The sequence below is a fragment of the Pollachius pollachius genome (genome assembly GCF_949987615.1).
Source record: "Pollachius pollachius genome assembly, chromosome: 4".
Lineage (NCBI taxonomy): Eukaryota > Metazoa > Chordata > Actinopteri > Gadiformes > Gadidae > Pollachius > Pollachius pollachius.
This window is the reverse complement of record NC_136937.1, coordinates 9,826,261-9,845,640: the sequence shown is the minus strand read 5'-3', so window position 1 is coordinate 9,845,640 and position 19,380 is coordinate 9,826,261. Positions and strand designations below refer to the sequence as shown.

The window sequence follows — 19,380 nt, the reverse complement described above, 5'->3', positions numbered from 1 at the left end:
GTAATTTTGAGAGGCAATGGGCCTCTATCAAAGACAAAAGTCCATATGACTGAGAGTGGTGAGCCCAAAATAGGTGAGATACAGAGCTAGCATGTTATGTCACATAATATAGCATAATATAGCACTGAACATTGATATTTGTTGAGTATCATAATCCGGCTATTGATCGTATAAATAAATTGCATAATTGTATGAGCTGCATACGTGTGTGTAGGCCACTCTGCTGTGCACGCCTCCTTTTAAAACGGTCAATGTACACACCCGGTCAGTAGGGGGCGGTAATGCACCGTGAAGTCATTGCCGAGCGACCAGAAAAAGGCTAGAATAGAAGCGTGTGTGTGCTGTGCAAGAACCTCCCGTCGTCCACATTGTGGGGATACATGGTGGGCAGCACTCCGTGCAACTAACTTCTGGCGCCTAATATACTTTGTAACTATACTTTCGACAATTCAATCGGACACAGAGACATTGGGTAAAACACAATGTCGGCGCCCTCGGCGAAAGTGACTAAGAAGGAGAACTCCAACCATGATGGAGAGAAGGAGACTTCTGGTAAGGTTAAGGAATGGCGGTATCCTTGTACAACGCCATATTCAATTGTTTTGTTGCTTTTAGCGCTATTTTAGTACGTATCTTTGCATTCAGGCCATTCGTTCTGTTTTTGAATCATGCATGATATTGTTATTCGCAGACGGACCAGCTTATGAATAATATTTGGGGTCTGACCACTTCGAGAGTTTGCATCATTGCGTATTATAGTTAATGCTATCTTAATGAATTGTGTTGCACGGCGTGTCCTGGTAAGCTAACGTAGTTGTTATCAGTGCACCGTTGGAAGTGAGCACACGTCCGACACCGTAGCCAGATTTAACTTTACAGGTTTGATTCGACCGTTGTTGAGTTTGAAGAATATAAAAAAAATAATGAATTGTGAAGGATGGTTTTAACGAGCCTAGCTTTAATGACAAGCGCTTTAGGTTGACTGGGGTACATCGCGTGCCACTCTATAGTTAGATTCTCGACATCCAGAACGTATTTATTTAGGAATCATGATGTCTGTATTTTGACTTTGAGTCATATGTGGCCGAAAGGGTTAGTAAACAAAACAAAAGTAACTAGTCCTCCGGGGTGATGGCCAACCTAGTCCTGACTCTGGACCCCTGCTACTGAGAACCGCATGACGGGACCCTCGGATGAATAACAATGGATTTATCTAAGACTTTGACTCCTTCGCGCTCGGGTCGGGAGATTTTCTTATTTTAATTTGAGTACCGTGTGTGAACAAAAACATGCCGAAATGTGGTATAAAACCAAATCCTGATCCTCTGTAAACCACCAATTCAAGCAGAAGTAGTTAGCAGACGAGTTGCTATGGCTACTTCCGCCGTGAATATAATGGGCGGTGTGTGAAGTGTGGTGTTTATTAGCTTTACTTTTTGTCATTTTTGCCCAGAACCGCTCACTAGTTATGGTAACGCAGGAAAGATTACATGAAAGTTGCGAAAACGACCCTGAAGCAAAAAGGGTTGCGACGTATTATTTTCTTTGAATTAAAGTTCCGTTGCTTTTTCTTTTGTTAAATCAAGATGAAGCATTGTTTTAACATGAAGTAACATCTGCTGCACACAATGGCGTATGTGCAGCGAGCATTCAACATGGTTTGACCGTCATTGGTCAGGTTGCGTGAATCCCTCGCAAGAAATCGGAGCTAAAAAATGTATTTAAACCACGCGGCCTAATGGCAACAGGAAGCTATAATAGACTGTATCCGAGACTCGTGTGGAAAGAAGGACCCTGGAACCATTGCCATGTTATGTTTAATTCAAATTTCTGCAGTCAATCTTTATTTATGTTCTGTTAAATAAACTTGCAATCATTTATATTTCAGATAAAGATCAACAGGAAGCCATCGAACACATTGATGAAGTACAGAATGAAATTGATAGGTAAAATGATATATTCCACGATCAATACAAATGTAAAAATATATTTATAGAATCTATGTAAAGTAATTGTACCACGTTTTTGTTAATTCATTGTATTTGTTGATTTCCCCTAGACTAAATGAGCAGGCCAGTGAAGAAATTCTAAAAGTTGAGCAGAAGTACAACAAACTACGCCAGCCATTCTATCAGAAGAGATCGGCGCTCATTGCCAAAATTCCTAACTTTTGGGTCACAACATTTGTCAACCATCCACAAGGTAATTGCTTATTTTCACATAATGCTGCCTTTTTGTGTATGGTTGATGCAGACAGGTGTCTGATAAAATAATGGATACATTTCAGTGTATGTTTCTTTAAGGTTACTTTTTTTTTAAAAAAGAAATTCACTTACTTGATTTTAAATTGAAGTAATTTGATGGAGAATAACAGACTTCAAGTCATATTGTCCGTACCGTGCCATTCAACTAAAGTTGAAGGGCAAAGTGACTAGGCTGTTCAATTGATGAAATGGTCTCCCCATGCAATCTTTGAAGTTGCCGCTATTCTGGGAGAGGAGGATGAGGAAGCCCTTCAGTACTTGAAGAGGGTGGAGGTCGCAGAGTTTGAAGACATCAAGTCGGGATACAGAATTGATTTTGTGAGTGGGCTCATTCAATTGTCAATAATGTGTATATATAAAAAACAACATACATTGAAACAGTTTCTCACAATTGACATGAATCATGTAAATTTTCCTTTTCAGTATTTTGGCGAGAATCCTTACTTCGAGAACAAAGTCCTCTCCAAAGAGTTCCACCTGAACGAGACCGGCGATCCCGTCTCCAAGTCGAGTGAAATCAAATGGAAGCCCGGAGAGGTTTGTTCACCTATGGTTTTTATGAATTAAAAATTGAGAAATGAAAAGATTGTCTACATTTTTGCATAAACATATCTACGTGCAAAAAATGTATATGTTTGTATTATTTCATTATCCAGGACCTGACCAAACGCACAGCGACTCAAATCAAAGCAGGCAAGAAGAGGCGTTTTGAGGACACAGAGACATTCTTCACATGGTTCACGGACCAGACTGACTCTGGGGCCGATGAGGTGGGAGAGGTCATGAAGGACGACATCTGGCCCAACCCCTTGCAGTACTACCTGGTAGGCTCCCCCCGCCGACTGTAATGACGTTCACAGCCAATCTGACTAGCCTCATCCTCTGAATTGCTAGTAAAACCGGATTTGGCTGGGGGAACAACGCATAGGAGGAATGGGATTGGTTCCTTAAGGATTGGATGGAATCCCTATGGAAATTGACAAGACATGCCTGCCTGTTTTAATATGTGGATGAATTAGGACTACTGAATGTAGGTCAATGATATTACTATGTTATAGAAGTGAAGGATATTGTTGTGGAAATTCGCATAATGGGGTACAAAAAGTGTCATGTAGTTCTGTTGTATTTCTAAATAAATTCAAAATGTTCATAAGTAGATTTCTAACCATATGTATTTTCTGAAATATTCCCAAGGTTCCTGACATGGAGGAGGATGACGACGATGATGAAGATGGGGAAGAGGATGATGCCCTAGAAGATATTGATGAGGAGGACGAAGATGATGATGATGATGATGATGATGAGGACGAAGAAGATGGCGAGGTAACCAAAATATGATTATTCATATTCATTATTCATATTAAGGCTATTTGATCCCAAAAGTAAACTTAATCAATTTATCATATTGCATTCACTCAGGTTTTTCAACTAATAAAATGTATAGCTTGAGCTTTTTCTTTAGATGGGAAATTAAAGAAAAGGTCATTTAAAATAATGTTTTTGCCACTGTCCTGTCAATCAACAGGCCTCTGTTCCAACAGTTAACCTAATCCTTTTTTTTCATGGAGGCATTCATTTCCTTCATAGTCCAGGTTGAACTTAAAAAAATCAATTTACTAAGAGGGTCTTGTCCCTGTCTTAAGCTCACTATATAGTTTATTAGCATTCATTTGTTGTATTGTTTGTGTGCATAGACATGTAGTAGTGAATATATTGATGTTTTCATGTTGTCTTTCAGGATAACGGCAACTAAGCTTCAGAAGAATATGTCTACCACTCATCATTCTCGACCCTAGGAAGCAACCCGCTTTGTCTGTTTTTCAAGTTTCCCACTCCTTTTTCTTTCTTTTATTTCGGTATTTTTCTGTTGTTCCAGTCATGGCCTGTCATACAAGCCATGTTTCAAGACAAAGAGCCTTTTCTTAGTCATAGTTTCAGGGTGGTTCTCTAGAAAGTCTTGTCTATTATAACATCAAAAGAAGATATGCAAACATCTATGTATGAATTTTACTGCTGCGTGTCTAATGCAGATATCAAATGTTTTGTATTGTGGTGTGATGGATGGAAATACACTAGGCTGCAGTGTTGAATTAATGCATCCATCCAATTACTACTTTAAGTCTAGAATAGTTGTGGTTTTGGGAGCCTAATTTTGCGTTTCCTTTTTTGTACCGAATTTAAGTACCAGCTTGATCATTTCAACATTTCAGGGGTTATCTTGGTATGCCAGTATTAAAATTTGTTAACATTTTTGGAGAGGACTGAATGTCGACAGGTAGAGAATGGTGGGGCTAATGGGGGCATATCAATGGATGTATGTTTGTTCACTTGTTATTATCATCCAGCAGCTAAAGCTCGGAATTCAATTTGTAATAAAAAATAAAATGTTTTTTGTGTTCAATTTTGTGGGACGAACAAGGATCCAGCTAGCCTGTGATATTTGTCCATTTTATAGCAAAGTGTAAAATATGCTATGTAATAAAAGCAATCTGCATGAATGATTGAATTAATTGTAGGCTTTACCAGAGGTTTTTCTATTCAAAATGCTAAGATAAATTGTCCCTTATAATGTAATCATAAATTAAACCGATAACAAATTTCCAATACGTGTCTTTGTGTACATTTTAAGAACTATGGATAACTATCTAGGCCAGGGGGGCCCAAATTCTTCCCAGTGGAGGGCCAAAATGTAATCGTGGGGAGGCTCGTGGGCCAAAATTTAAATTTTTTAGTATATTTTGTCAAATATGTGGGAGGCGGCTGAACAGGATAGAAGCTCAACAGCGCCACCCTACCATCAATGTATCACAATGTTATTCTAGGGTCAGGAATGGAAGTGCACCAATAAATAATATTCAATGAGAGCGAGCGCAGATTCCGAGCGCTGATGGCGGAAAACAATAATATATACAGTGGGTAAGGCGCGGGCCAAATAAAATCGGTCGCGGGCCCCAAATCGGGCAGCCCTGATCTAGGCCAATAACTAACTCGGGAGTTAATGCAGACAATCATCAGAACTTGGGTGGCTAGATAAAACCCATTGCTTGCTAATACATTGGATTGGACAAACAAATGGAAGTGAAAAAACGGAAGTGTCAAGTAATGATAATTTATAAAAATAGAAATGTATTCAAATTCAATGTTAGAAATGCTTAACAGTATTTATTAACCCATACTCATACTGTCCTGTACCTAGGCTAAACGGAAATGCTTTATGCTAATCCATGACGACATCCGGTTGTATCCATAGTGATGGCATTCCCTATCCTACATGTCGGCTGTATCAAATGTATTGTAAACAAGTTGCATGGTACTTTGAAATGCATTAAAGTGCGTTATGCTGTGTAGACACTATCAAACATCCTGACTGATCCCAATTCAACATTGGGTTTACGTTATAATCTAATGCAAAAACGATTTAGTTTGCATCAGTTACGAGAATGTTCACCGACGAGACATTGGACTGTGTAGGAATCGAGTCGCTTTGGAGAAAATCCCAACAGTTAACACAGCATTCGGTATGTTAAATAGATAATCATTTAACCATAACCATTTATTTCCATCTCGATGTCGATACAGACCGGTGCTATCTCCTGTTATTGTATTCTGGTTAATTACAAGTAACGTAAAGCATTTGTGAAGAATCAAGAAAAGAGCACCTCATTAATTTCAGAGAGGATGCCAAACCAAAGCCGTGAGCAGTGCCGAAGCCGAAGTCCAGACTGTCCACCCTACAGTAAACAGTAGCCAGACAGAGCCACAGGACCAGCTCACAGAGCATCTTCTCACATACCTCACCCAACAAGAGGCTGAACCGCCAGGTCTGAAGGACTTCCTCGACCGAGTAGAGGCTATGGTCATAAGAGAGTTGGCCAAAAATGCCAAAAGTCATGCCTTCGATGGATACCAAGTGAATTGGGAAGAAGAAACTCAGTTGGTGAGTCAGAGAGCATCAGTGTTGAGATTACACAATGATGACTTTTCATCTATGTTTTCTCTCTCTCTCTCTTTCTCTCAAAATGTGTTACCCTTAAAATACAATGGTGTATTTGTTTCGCAGGTTTCGTGCCTACACTGCCTCCAGGATCCTAGTGCTCAGGAGAAAGGCCTTCATGTTACAAGCGTATCGTGGAACTGTACCGGTTCTGTGGTTGCCTGTGCTTATGGACGGTACGTGTGAGATCATCCATCGATAAAGAGTCTGAAACATTAGGAGGTTAACCAGGTTTCATGAAGTCTCATGAAGTTTATCTTTAAGTTTTGCTTCATCTTAAAAAATGCATAAGGTTTCCCATGATGTCTTGCACATACACTTCACCATAATAAGAAGAACCACAACATGTTGCCTGGTTATTCTAGAATTGTTGTTGTTGTTAGGACTACAAAACTTGGCTTGAACTTAATTTAGTGGAACTTCAGATCACATGCTAGAACCCCCACTGCTGCTACACCACGACGTCCTCTCATTAATCCCATTAGCCCCTACTTTCTGCAGCCCAAACTGCTGGTTTGTGTTCTTTATGTGACTGGCAGTATTGACGACGGGGACTGGAGCACGGAGGCGTCCTATGTATGCACGTGGAACGTGGACCGGCGAGGCCTGAACCCAAAACAACCCGATCTGGTCATAGATGTCGGCACGGCCGTCATGGCGATCGCCTTCCACCCCGCGAGGCCCTCCCTCGTCGCAGGTACGTTGTGCCCGCGGTCCCCTTTCGGTGGAACTCAAGCTGCACTACTGCAATGTGTGGCAACGTTGAACCGTTTGTAGTTTTAAAGGCTGCAGGACTGACCACCAAACAATTAACTCCCAGAAACAAACCCCAGGTAAAACAACCAAAAATGAAAAGAACACTGAAATGGTTACAACAAACCGAATGTAACAAAACACAAACGTGTCTGTGTATGTCTGTTTGTGTCTGTGGTATTAGGAGGTCTGTACAGTGGCGATGTGGTGGTCTGGGACACCAGTAGAAGTCAGGACTCTGTAATGGCTCAAACTGGGATGTCTGCTCAAAGTCATCGGGAACCAGTCTATCAGGTGAGTTAGTCTTTCTCTCAAACATCGCCTGAGCTCTGCTTGGCTCTGAGCTATTCAGACACATTAAGTGTTATGTGTGAAACTATTCACATCCATACAATACACATACACACCTGATGATCCGCAATGTTGTAGTTGTTCTTCTAATTTGAGAAGCCTGATATGCATGTGGATGGAAAACATGAAGTGAATGCCACATGGCTCCAGGTTGCTTGGGTGCCCCAGGAGAAGAGAGGAGAGTTCGGGGTGCTGAGTGCCTGTTCGGGAGGCAGGGTGCTGCTGTGGACCCTGGATCTAGACCCCGGGACGCTTGTTCTTCAGGCAGGCTATGCCCTGATCACACAACAAGTACCGCAAAGCAGCAGCGCACACACCAAGGTGAGGCTTCGGCTACCAGGCATGAATATCACATGTACTGTATATCGCATGCATCTTCACATGTATATCGCATGCATCTTCACATGTATATCGCATGCATCTTCACATGTATATCGAATGCATCTTCATATGTATATCACATGCATCTTCAAATGACTATCAGCTGCATCTTCACATCTTATCAGATGCATCGTCACATGTGTCATAACATATGTTTGTCACATATATCTTATTTTTGTTTGTTTTTGAGTAGTGAAATGGTCATCAAAGACATAACTACCGTGGACAAGATCATCAAACATACTAACACATTTAAAAATAGGACAACACGATATTGGGTTCACTCATGACACTCAAAGTACCATCTGGTGTTCTCCCCCCCCCCCCCCCCCCATCCCTAGGCCAGGGGCAGCAGCCCCGTGGGCATCACCTCCCTGGCCCTGGCCCCCTGGGACCCCGATGCCTTCCTGGTGGGCTCGGAGGGGGGGCTGCTGCTCAGGTGCTCCTTCTCCTCCCAGACGCCGGCCGCCGTGCCCCCCTCCCTGGACCAGGGCCCCGGCCTGGCCCTCAAGGCCCCCGCCGTGTTCTCCTTCAGGCCCCGGCGCAGCCCCATCCACGCCGTTAGCTGTTCCCCTTTCCACAGGTGCCCCCCCCTCCACCCCCCCAATAGGGTAGCTGGTCACTGGTCCCCTTTCACCAGTAATGGTGACCTTGAGCGATCTTACTGCCAATTACATTTTTTCAGGCGATCTGATTGGCTCAATTGGTTTATACATTTTTTTCGAGCGATCTCATTGGCTAGAATGACAGACTAATGATTATGGTGAACATTGGTTTTTACTGGTGAACACAATCCACAAAACAAGCACAACACCGTGATGCAACCGGGCCTTGGGACTTGAGTGTGTCCAAAATAAAGAACCTACCAAAAACAAGGCTGAGCGAACAGGGGAGGCAGAGCTTAACAGCTTGTACACCCATCTAATTCCCCAAAATACAGCCGGTAGCAACAATCCTAACCTAACGTGTTGCAATGTGTTCATCAACCCCCCTGCTCACCCATCCAGGTCCTCACTTTGACTCATTCGTTCTGTGGTGCTCCTCGTCCCTCCAAAGGAACCTGTTCCTGAGCGTGGGGACGGACGGCCTGGCCCACCTCCACTCCCTCCTGCAGGCCGGCCCCCTGCAGTCCCTCCGTGTGGCCGACGCCTACGTGTTCGACGTGAGCTGGTCCCCCACCAGACCGCTGGTGTTCGCTGCGGCCACCGGCCAAGGTACTGCGGGTTTGCTGTGTGGGCCACGATGTTAGTTGTATAGCTGAACTCATCATTTGCCTAGGTAAATCGTTTAGCTTTTGAGTGCATTTTTCATTAAATCGTATTTTATATATGTAAAAAAAATAGTCTTGCGGTACGTATCATATGCGTGGTGGCATATGATATTATGCCACCAGGTGGGAGAGTCTGATTAGCCATGACAAGCCATTTGAAAATCTGCCCTTCCTTTGCCTTAGTGACTTCACAAGTCGGAGTGTCCACTGAGATGAATGAAAGAAAGATAAGCAACATTTGGTAGTCCACTGGGTAGGCTGGGAGACTGCTCTATACAGCACACATCCAAGTGAACACTCCCACTCCTGATGTCACTAAGGCATTATTGATGCATCTGATCCCATCAACTCAGGGAAATCAAATGGGTTAGCAGCATAGTGAGTCATTGTGAGCATAGTCAGCATAGTGAGACACTGTGGGTTTTACGCAACGTCCCCCTCCTTTCCCCCCCAGGCGTGGTGCAGATCTTCGACCTGGGCCGGACGTCCATGCGGCCGGCGGCCACCATCGGGCAGGGCGTCGGGGGCGGGGCCGCCACGTGTCTGGCCTTCAATGCCACCCACACCGGCCTGCTGGCGGTGGGCAGCATGGACGGCACGCTGAACGTCTGGCACCTCAGCTCCGACCTCACCCAGCAGGGGCCCCGGGAGATGGCCACGCTGGAGCAGCTGGCCAATGAGGTGGCATGATGAGCCGCCGTTTCCATGACGATCGTGTTGTCATTGGCACTTTGTATTCGTCACTATTGGAGCATTTATTTATTGCTGTGTATCTCAGTCTCATTGTCTATTTTTGTGCATTAAAACTTTTTATGTAATGAGAATGTGTAAAAGAAAGACCCTAGAGTCTGAGAGAGTGGTTTCCAGTTCTAACCAGTAGCGTTTATTGAAGCACACTGCAGTGGGTTAAGGTGGTTCTTCACATCACTGTTATTATAAGTTCTTATATCCAGCAGAAGCACAAGCTAAAACGGCTAAAAACAATCACATTCAAAGGCAGACAGATCTACTATTATCAGAGGAGCACGACAAGTGAAAGCTTTGGAGCTAGTATAAATAGGTATAGATAGTGACAACTAGTGAGTATTTTCGTTTCTCGTGTGGTTAATCATGCAGTTTCAGCCGTGTTATTCGTGTTTTCTTAAGTGTGTTGTGGGGGGGTGGGGGCAAACGCGTCCCGATTGGTCACTGGTAGCACGAGGATCAGTTGACGAAGAGCGAGCGTGTGAATTCCACAAAGTCGAAGGCCGACGGCAGCTCCCGTCCCTTGCCGTCTAGGTAGGGCTTCATGTGCGACATGCAGTAGTCTGCTTGTTCCTTCGTCAGGTTCTGCAGCGGAAGAGGAGATGGATGGCATTGATTAATGTTAAATATATAAGACCTTATTAATGTCTCATGGATCATCAGGGTTTCACCACGGAAAGTACAGGACGTTGATAATTGCAAAGAAAAAAACGAAACAAATACACTGGAAAAATGTATAATATATATATATGCACACGCAATCACATTAACGCTTAAATAACGGCATTAACACCTAAAAAGGTGCTGTACGTTTGATTTAAGTGCTATAATTTTAGTAGTTTGTAAGAGATGCCATAGCTATGTCAGCTTTATGAGTGAAATGCTCTTTTAGTAATTACAATATCTGGTTAGGTGTGAGATGATTCCAATCAGGCGTTCTCAATGTTGGATAAACGAGCAGAGTGACACAGCCACTCACAGCAGCTTTGAATGATGAACTGTGAGGGGAGGAACACGGAGCTGACGTGTGGAGCGAAAGAGTTACCTGGTAGAGTTCTTCTTTGGTGACGTAGGGCTTGGCCTCTGTGCTGAGGGCGCGGAAGGCGCTCTCGATCTCCTCGCTGGACTTCACGTTCTCCGTCTCACGACTGATCATGAAAGCCATGTACTCTTGCAATGACACGTTGCCATCCCTGCACCCAAACAAAAAGACAAGGAATTGACCATCGACAGAATGATCTCCCGTTCATTTCTACACATTTATAGTGATAAGGTGTTACGGTGACTGAATAACTTTGTATTTTCTGCCGCGTCCATAAACACAACCGACCTCATTACCGTAGAGCCCACCGAATCACAACCTTAAACTGAGAAAATGTACAATCTTGAGCCCCAGCCTCCCACGACCCTGAGCAGCTGCCGGGCGTCTGACCTGTTGGGGTCCACCGTGTCGAGGATGGACTCAAACTCTGGGTCGGGCTCTCCCTCCTCCACCATGGGCAGGTCGTAGCCCAGCGAGCGCAGACACGACTTGAACTCCTGGTGGTTCAGACGGCCGGACTTCTCTTTGTCGAAATGTCTGTGGGTGGAGGGGGGGTAAACAGGACAGAATGATGAGGGTCCATTAACTGGTCATGATGCTAATGGTGATGACGCCAATGGGACTCAAACAGCTGCATGCATGCAGAGCTTCTCAGAAAGTGAAAGTAACTTACTTGAACATCATGCTGAACTCCTTCAGCGCTTCTTCTGTGACTCCCGTGGTGTTCCTGGGAGGGGATGGACAGATGATTAGCCAGTGTGGACACAACAGCACACCCAGAACCCACTAGATACTAGATATTATCCTATGTAGACACGGATTTTGAATAAAAAAGTATGGTTTGCCAGGTTTCGTGGTTTGCCAGGTTTGCCAATTTGTATTTTAAACCATAAAAAGGTTTTAAAATTGGTCTGAAAAATACGTATTTATTCTACTTCTGTGCAAGTTCTACATATAGTACAGAGGACAGGCATTATCATGCATGAAAGGGGCCAAAATAAATAAGCATGACACACACACCATTCCAAAGTGTGTGTGCATGCATGTCTTTCTGTGCATGCATGCATGCTTGTGTCTCTGTGCCTGTCTCGCTCTGTGTATGTATTTGTGAATGCGAATGTCTGTTTGTGCTTCCATCTGTGCGTGTGTGTGTGTGTGTGTGTGGCCGGCGTGCGCCCACCTGGCCTGTATCTGCTGCTCCAGGTTGTGCTGCATCCTCATGCCCAGCTGGTCCAGCTGGTCCCACTGCTGGGCCAGGCCCACCGTGCTGTGCTCCGTGTACTTGTTGTCCAGGATCAGGGCCTCCTCCATGGCCGCTCCGAGGTCCTCGATCTTCTTCAGCTGGCTGCGCATCGCCCGGATCTCCTGGTGCTTGCGCTGAGGGGGGAAGGGGAGACCTTGTGTGAGGCTAGGGCTGAACACAAGGACACCTGAAATGCCCGGAGGACTCAGGGAGTCCCGTAGCTTCAGCTGTCGAAGCGAATGCATTATGGATGGTACAATCGTGCATTAACCATTAAAAGCAAATGAACATGGCATATTCCCAGCATGCCTTGCTTGCTCGCATTGAGTGAGAGTACTGAAAGGGTTGATCAGCATCCAAAAAGAATGTTTCTTATGGTATGACTATAGGTTAGATGAGTTCAATGGACAGTCCTTTGTAGAAGATCAAGTAATTGCTTAGATTTTCCTTATTAAATTATGTCTAGCTAAAAAATATGAAAAACATTGAACTTTCTTTGTAACCCTGCAAGAGAGTGCTCCGTGGAACTACAATACAGTGAAAACATCCATGAGTTCAGTCGAGGTTCAATAAAATGTTTTGAGAGAATGGCTGCATTTCCATAAATAATAACTCACACACAGGTGAAACAACACATAAAGTGCTCATGGTTTTGCCATGTAAAAACGTGGGTTACATTTACCTTGGTGGCTTCAAGCTGTGATTCCAATGTTCCAGATTCTTCTACCATGCAAGACCTAGGCAGCAACACGGATACAATCAGATAGGACCCAGCAGATACAGATATATACCTTAGATTTCAATCTAAAGTCAGATTTGTGAGACTTTTTCCTTCCTCCGATCACACCTCTGCGCAAAGGGTCTATTCTGAGCAAAAAAAATGCATGCGAAAACGCTAGCCATCTAACCCATACCATGCAAGGTAACCACCTCTTATAACTACCAGTTATAAGACTGGTAAAGACCTGGAAGTAAAGGAATGGAAACTGCAACTACCACTGTGTTGTAGTTGTGAATGTTTGTATCGTATTTTGTAAGTGAATAAATGTATTTATAAAATAAAATGAATGCACATATGCGGCAACCCTTAGGTTTGCCGCATCTACCTCGAGAATTTACAGTTTCCAAGTCTCAAACGGCCCAGTGAACAATAACGAGTAATGACGTGATACCTAGCGCCTATCAACTCTAGTCAAACAGTGCCTCGTGTGGGGAAAACTGGAACGATGCATCTTTTTTAGTTGGTTCTTCAGCAGAAGGTGAACATTAGTACGAAAAACGTTGAGCAGTCCAAAACGGTGTGTTTTGTTTTAGACCAAAGTGAATGATGTTACACAGCCTTAAGGCGGTATGGGGCTTGACCTTCCGGTGAGGTCGTCAGCGACCTGGTAGTGATAGACACAGACTATGCCCCGATAAGCGATGCTATTCAGAGATGGGAGAGGGAGGGATAACCACAAGAGGCAGACGTCAGGAGGTCACCAGGTCAAAATAACTACCACACACCTTCAACAGGTCCTTGCTTTTAACAGTCTTAAGAAAAGATCTGTCCATTTTCTTTGGTCGAGCATAAGCATATTAAAACCAAGCAAGCAAGCCAACCGATGGGATTTAACAAATCTGTTCACATAGAGCAGAGACTCGTTTGCCCTCATTGTACAATAAAACACGCCATCACACCATAGACAGAAAGAAAAGGTTATATTTACCCGTCCAGAAGATATGTCCTGAATGGCAGATCCCAGGCATCAGGGAGAGGAGAGAAAAAAATCAAGACAAACACACATTAACGTTGTGTGCTGGATACCGCTCACTGTAACATGCCATGGAAGGCTAGCAAAGCACAGGGCTTATTAAAACATTTCATTCACTTTTATATACATTGAGTTGAAATCACAAGTGTTGTGAAGATGAAATCACTTCCTGTTTTAAAGAGATCCAAATCATTTGTGGTGGGGGGTGTCAAAATTTTAAAGCCAAGTCATTCGATTTAAATTTTACAGTGTTTAGATCTCGAAAATAATATTAGAGTAAATAAGTTAATGGATAATGTGCACTCTATTTATGTCAAAACTTGGCCTATATTCATCTGCTAAAGCTAGGCAATCTTTCCACGTGCAGCAGTGCTCTAGCGGCCCCTGTCTCTCACCTGGTCTCCTGCAGCCACTGGTGGAAGGTGTTGGCGTGCTGGGCGAACTCCTGCCTCAGCTTGTCGTTCTCCTCCTGCCTCCTCTGCTCCTTCTGTAGCTCCAGCTCGCGCTCCTGCACACATCACCACGGCAACCACCAGGGTCCATCACAACAAGGCCTCAAACCACTATGTGAGTGAGACGTCCTAAGCTTGATGTGGAGGGTTTTACTGTTCTGGTGTTGAATGAGGATTTGGTGTCTGCAGTCGTTTGATATTATACAACACTAACTCATATTGTATTAAAGACATCTTTCATGGGTTTGCAATCAATATCAATAATTAAGTGTCTTTTTTAATTCATATTCCAATAAAAATGTCCAATATCCCAGCATTTGATCCAATACATTTAGAGTACATTTAATATATTTATAAAAATAATTCTCTTGCCTTACAGAATTTGGGGACTTACTTTGTTTCAAGTTTATTTTTATCCCCGCATTTTATCACCATTGCAAGGCGACGGTGATAAAAAGCAACAAATCATAATCGGAATTCAGTGTGTGTGCATGGACGTGCGCGTGGATGTGCACGTGTGCACGTCTGCCACGAGCGCATACACCATACCTTGATGATCTTCTGCAGGTTCCTCCAGGTCTCCTCCAGGGCCTCCATGGTGAACCAGGTGTACGGGTTGGACACCACCTGGTAGCTCTTGATCTGCCGGTCCAGCTCGGCCAGCTGGCCGAAGTCGGCCTGCGCCGAGCTGAGGGAGGAGCGGAAGGCCTCGTGGGCCTCGCGCAGCGCCCGGATCTCCTCCAGAGAGTTGCAGCGCACCGGGTCCGTCAGGTCCTCCTCCGCGTTCTCGAACCAGCTGTTGAAGGCCGACGCCTTCTTGGCGAAGGTGAGGAACAGGTCCTCCACCTGGCCGGGCGAGAGACAGGGAGAGAGAGAGAGGGTTTAACCCTGTTCGTGACCATCAATGAAGTGAATGGCACTGTTTGCATGACCGCTATTAAAACACAATTCCATGAAAAAAATGATTTTCTAAATAACGATTTTCTAAAAATAAAATTTTACTATTAACGTTATCATTTCTGATTCTTCTGAAATTTTTTTAACTAGGTTGAGCACAATATACAATATAATTGTTTTTCAGCTACTCCCAATTTTGATCATATGCTTCCACTGGTCCCTGCCTCACATGCAAGCTGCTTTGGATAAAAGCATTTGCTAAATAAATACATGGAAATGCTTCACATCAATGTTGTCCCCTAATGCTTACTTGGAAACCTGTGTTGTATTCAAGTCTGATTCCCCCTCGACCAATCCTGCCATTATTCATCTTCTTTCGCTCACTAATGTATTGCTCTCATTCCTCAAGAAATGTCTTCATACTTTTAATTATTTTGACTCTTATTTTTCACTCTTATCTTTAATCTCTGTGCTTTCTGAGGGAGCAGCAGGATTTCCTGACCGAAAAATATAAAGCCCTATCCTATCTTAAATCTCTATTCTGCCCTTCACAATTTGGGGGGGTTGCGCAACAAATATGAGTAGAGCTGGTGTTGTGTTGAGCTGCTCAGACGTCTAGCTCCCCTCAGACGTCTCTCTTTCCCCTCAGACGCCCCACCTCGACGCCTCACCTTTCTGAAGTGCTGCTGGGCCTCCAGCAGCTTCTTCTTGCGTGCGGCCGAGTTGGAGAGCAGCTGGTTCCAGCGCTTGATGAGGGCGGCGTGGCGCGTCTCGATGGCCTTGGACTGGACGTGCTGGGCGGCCAGCAGCTGGTCCATCAGCGCCGTGATGTTGGTGATGCCCTCCTGCTGGAAGGCCTGCAGGCCGGCGTCGAACGTCTCCTGTTGGGGGGGGGGGGGGGGGGGGGGGGGAGGAGGAGGAGTGAGGGGAGGCAAGGCAATTCAAATCCAACCTCAAAACCCACCTGTTCTAACTGGCATAATCACTCTGACTGGTCACTGTGCACTACACCTGTCTTTATGAGGTCATGTTTGGTTTTAATAATGTTTGATGCTCTTATTTTTCCTTTCATTGTTGTTGTTATTTTATGCTTTTTACTCTATGCAAGGCGACCATTGGTGACTTGAAAGGTGCCAAAAATCAAATGCATTATTATTATTATTGTTATTTAGGCGTGTTTATGGTACGTTAGCACCAGCACTAGCGATGGAGTCTTCACCATGAACAAGAGGCCGTAAGCAGTGCTGCTGTTTAGGGTACGCTAAAGAAATGATAATATTAAAGGTGTAGTCCTCCAGCTCTAACTCCAACAGCGGCTTCACCAATGTTCCCCAGCCGAGTGTGTACCTGCTTGGTGAGCAGGGTCTGCACAGAGGACAGGTCCCTGCCGTAGTCGTCCGTCTTCAGGCTGTTCTCCTTCTCCCCTGAAGACACACACACAATTATAGCAATTTAAGGTGCATTGGAAAGCATGCAGTACTTTGTATTATATGTAAACAACTTTATAGATCTGTAATATGTAAATGGTGGGAAGAAATTATTTTTTTTCCGGAAGCAATTATGTTGAGTGTGTGTGTGTGTGTGTGTGTGTGTGTGTGTGTGTGTGTGTGTGTGTGTGTGTGTGTGTGTGTGTGTGTGTGTGTGTGTGTGCATATATGTATGTGAATGTATGTATGTGATATATATAGATCGTAAAAAATAAAATTTGAGATAATATGCATGCCGCCGCCGGTATTTATCGCCATGGTGGTGGTGGTGACTACGGTAAGTATGGTGGTGTCTACGGTAAGTATGGTGGTGTCTACGGTAAGCATGGTGGTGTCTACGGTAAGCATGGTGGTGTGTCTGTGGTGAGGGGTCCTACCGATCCAAGACTCGACCACGTCGGCCTTCCAGTTGAACTGCAGGAAGGCAGAGTTCTCGTCCAGCTTGGCCTTCCTCTGGGCCGCCGCCCGCTCCAGCTCCGACACCTTGCCCCTCAGGGCGGCCATCTTGGCACTGATGTTGTCAACATGATGGTTGTTCTAGGGAACACACACCAATACGTCTGTCACACGGGTTCCCGGCTTGTGCATGGACACAAAACGCTTAGTTTCCTTATTATCGAAGTTGAGTTTTGTCATTTCAAATACTTCTTAGAATTGTCGATACTGCTTAGTTGCAATGCTGAAGCATATTGTGTTAGCGTCGACCCTCGACTCTCTCTTATTTAGTGGGACTATTTGTTGTACCTTCTTGATGAGCTCGTCTCCATTGGTGCACACGTCATTGACCCTGTCCCTGTGCACGGTGAAGTCCGTCTCGAATGCTTCGTGTTTTTTCAGCAGACCCTGTGGGATGGATCAGAGAAACAAATGTAAACACTCCGGGTTTTTAAGAGGTTCTGGACAATTGTCCCAACATTTTGTTCACTTAGTACAAGTGGAAGGAAAACCAAACCAAACTTATTGGAAATGGAAGGTGATGTAGTGTGTTTCATAGCAGTGCTATGGATGGCTGCTGGTCCAAATCTCAACTTAAATGCACAAAGTTAAAATATAGTAGGGTATGATGTAAAATTGGACTCAAATTGCCCTCTATAGGTTTAACAAAAGCTCTTGCATGGGTTATTACTCGTTTTGGCGGTTATGGGTTACCATTCAATGTATGGCCACATCCCCCCCCAAATTATTTTTTTTGTTAGTGGCGTAAGATGAAAACCAAAATGTAGCCCTGCCCCAATATAAAGAAGAATGGTCTGCCCAACGTCAGTCAAAAAAGGGGGGCGGGATTTGCTCCAACAGGGAGGTTTTGATTGGCCGTGAAAGCAATGACCCTGCACGTACCTGCACCGCAGCCAGGGTGTCGCCGTAGTCCTCGCTCCCCACTAGGTTCAACTTCTCGTTTATCCACGCCTCTTCCTCTTCCACGTTCGCCACAAACTGCTGGTACTCCAGCGACTCTTCCAACCTCTGCCCCCTACGCAAACACACAAAAACAAACACAGAGCCACCCGTTACTGGACGTCCAACCCACAATACCCCGAAGAGCAAGCCCCTTGCGTACCATAGCGGGGGAGCATCATATACCATTGGCGACACAATTGGCCTCTCTCATTGGCTTAAAAAGGGGTCCGTCCTCTTCATAGAGTTTGGAGAGAACCCATCTTTTAAAGGGCCGCAATCCATATTTGTCTGAATCGTGATTATAATTGTTGTAATTGTATTGTGACTGTAGTGTGACATATTGATGGTAGCAAACTGATTTTTGGACGTTTTATTTTAATTTTGTTATTATTATTATTATTATTTTTTAATATATATTTATATGGGGGGGAGGGGGATTGGGATTGTCTGTTGATTTGTTACCGTTTGTATTCTACGTATATCTGAAAATCTGAAAATAAAGTTTATAAAAAAAAGATCAACCTCAGTGAACCGCGTGGGTTGGAGCGAATGCCGCCCCTGAGGTTTATCATTGATGGTGTGTAGTGTTCAAACAGAGGGTAGGATGTGTGTGAGACTCGCCTCGCTCCAGACAGGTCCTTGAGCTCCTTCCAGTGGTCCACAAACTGGGCCAGCCTCTGTTGGATCTCCTCCTGCCCGATGGTGTTGTCATCGGACAGCTTCTTCCCCGTCTCCAGTACAGACTGGGAATGATGCATAACACACACACACACACACACACACACACACAACAGTCAGTGGGAGCAGCAGTAGTCATGATGCTACACATATATATAGAATATATTCGAGTAGAAGTTTATATATTTAAATTGCACTAGCTGGGTGACTGTTAGAGAATATATTTGGAGAGACTTTAGTTACATAAATATATTATATTTATTCTTACTTGGTTTCTACAATAACTAAACCTTAAATAAATAAATCGATATCATGTGATTCGGTATCCTGAAAATCTTGAAAAATTTCGGCATCAGTATCGTATATATATCCCCTATGCATTAATTTAGTGATCATTTCCTCATGATTCTGGCCTAAATAAGACTCATGACTGCAGTGTGAAGCCTACAGAGACAGCTGAAGCTGCTGCTTTGAACCTACTCCAACCAAAAGATAAGGAGAGAGGAGCGGGGAGGTGGGTGGTGGCCCCTCACCTGAATGGCCGGCTCGTGGGCCCCCAGCTCTGCCTCCAGCCTCTTGTGCTTCTTCCTCAGATTCTGCACTCCCGTCAAATCACGTCCATAGTCCTCCGAACTCACCAACAACTTCTTTTCCCTGGGGGGGGGGGATGAG

At 44.3% G+C, this 19,380-nt stretch overlaps 3 protein-coding genes across 6 annotated transcripts in view; 2 read left to right on the top strand and 1 right to left on the bottom strand.

The window, feature by feature from the left end:
- The first annotated feature begins 333 nt into the window (after positions 1 to 333).
- LOC307074567 (protein SET-like) lies at positions 334 to 4,858 on the top strand. The gene is made up of 8 exons (XM_079734764.1): positions 334 to 552; positions 1,889 to 1,946; positions 2,060 to 2,202; positions 2,479 to 2,582; positions 2,688 to 2,801; positions 2,921 to 3,088; positions 3,459 to 3,587; positions 4,003 to 4,858. The coding sequence occupies exons 1-8, from the start codon at positions 483 to 485 to the stop codon at positions 4,015 to 4,017; spliced, it is 801 nt and encodes a 266-aa protein (XP_079590890.1). The 5' UTR covers positions 334 to 482; the 3' UTR covers positions 4,018 to 4,858.
- Positions 4,859 to 5,530: 672 nt separating this feature from the next.
- On the top strand, positions 5,531 to 9,785 carry dync2i2 (dynein 2 intermediate chain 2). 2 transcript variants are annotated; one of them, XM_079735835.1, is made up of 9 exons: positions 5,531 to 5,782; positions 5,938 to 6,201; positions 6,325 to 6,434; positions 6,798 to 6,955; positions 7,196 to 7,305; positions 7,513 to 7,683; positions 8,085 to 8,326; positions 8,800 to 8,957; positions 9,468 to 9,785. In XM_079735835.1, the coding sequence occupies exons 1-9, from the start codon at positions 5,705 to 5,707 to the stop codon at positions 9,701 to 9,703; spliced, it is 1,527 nt and encodes a 508-aa protein (XP_079591961.1). In that variant the 5' UTR covers positions 5,531 to 5,704; the 3' UTR covers positions 9,704 to 9,785. The 2 variants fall into 2 exon arrangements, with proteins under 2 accessions (XP_079591961.1, XP_079591962.1); XM_079735836.1 differs by lacking the exon at positions 8,085 to 8,326.
- An 85-nt stretch (positions 9,786 to 9,870) lies between these two features.
- sptan1 (spectrin alpha, non-erythrocytic 1) overlaps positions 9,871 to 19,380 on the bottom strand; it is a 42,457-nt gene continuing 32,947 nt past the window's right edge. For all 3 annotated transcript variants that reach the window (XM_079734518.1, XM_079734519.1, XM_079734520.1), the window contains 16 exons: positions 19,242 to 19,362; positions 18,652 to 18,773; positions 17,971 to 18,103; positions 17,377 to 17,475; positions 17,010 to 17,169; positions 16,493 to 16,569; positions 15,817 to 16,026; positions 14,798 to 15,094; positions 14,192 to 14,304; positions 13,752 to 13,769; positions 12,725 to 12,779; positions 11,980 to 12,176; positions 11,473 to 11,526; positions 11,190 to 11,336; positions 10,803 to 10,950; positions 9,871 to 10,342 (listed from right to left, as the gene is read on the bottom strand). In XM_079734518.1, the coding sequence (XP_079590644.1) occupies positions 10,217 to 10,342; positions 10,803 to 10,950; positions 11,190 to 11,336; positions 11,473 to 11,526; positions 11,980 to 12,176; positions 12,725 to 12,779; positions 13,752 to 13,769; positions 14,192 to 14,304; positions 14,798 to 15,094; positions 15,817 to 16,026; positions 16,493 to 16,569; positions 17,010 to 17,169; positions 17,377 to 17,475; positions 17,971 to 18,103; positions 18,652 to 18,773; positions 19,242 to 19,362 (2,077 nt within the window). In that variant the 3' untranslated portion in view covers positions 9,871 to 10,216. The remainder of the gene's footprint in view (positions 10,343 to 10,802; positions 10,951 to 11,189; positions 11,337 to 11,472; positions 11,527 to 11,979; positions 12,177 to 12,724; positions 12,780 to 13,751; positions 13,770 to 14,191; positions 14,305 to 14,797; positions 15,095 to 15,816; positions 16,027 to 16,492; positions 16,570 to 17,009; positions 17,170 to 17,376; positions 17,476 to 17,970; positions 18,104 to 18,651; positions 18,774 to 19,241; positions 19,363 to 19,380) is intronic.

Coding starts and splice junctions, on each gene's coding strand:
- LOC307074567 (XM_079734764.1), top strand. CDS start 483: ATGTCGGCGCCCTCGGCGAAAGTGACTAAGAAGGAGAACTCCAACCAT. Junction 1,947..2,059: donor GTACAGAATGAAATTGATAG/GTAAAATGATAT, acceptor GATTTCCCCTAG/ACTAAATGAGCAGGCCAGTG. Junction 2,802..2,920: donor TCAAATGGAAGCCCGGAGAG/GTTTGTTCACCT, acceptor TTCATTATCCAG/GACCTGACCAAACGCACAGC.
- dync2i2 (XM_079735835.1), top strand. CDS start 5,705: ATGTTCACCGACGAGACATTGGACTGTGTAGGAATCGAGTCGCTTTGG. Junction 6,435..6,797: donor GTTGCCTGTGCTTATGGACG/GTACGTGTGAGA, acceptor TGTGACTGGCAG/TATTGACGACGGGGACTGGA. Junction 8,327..8,799: donor AGCTGTTCCCCTTTCCACAG/GTGCCCCCCCCT, acceptor GTCCCTCCAAAG/GAACCTGTTCCTGAGCGTGG.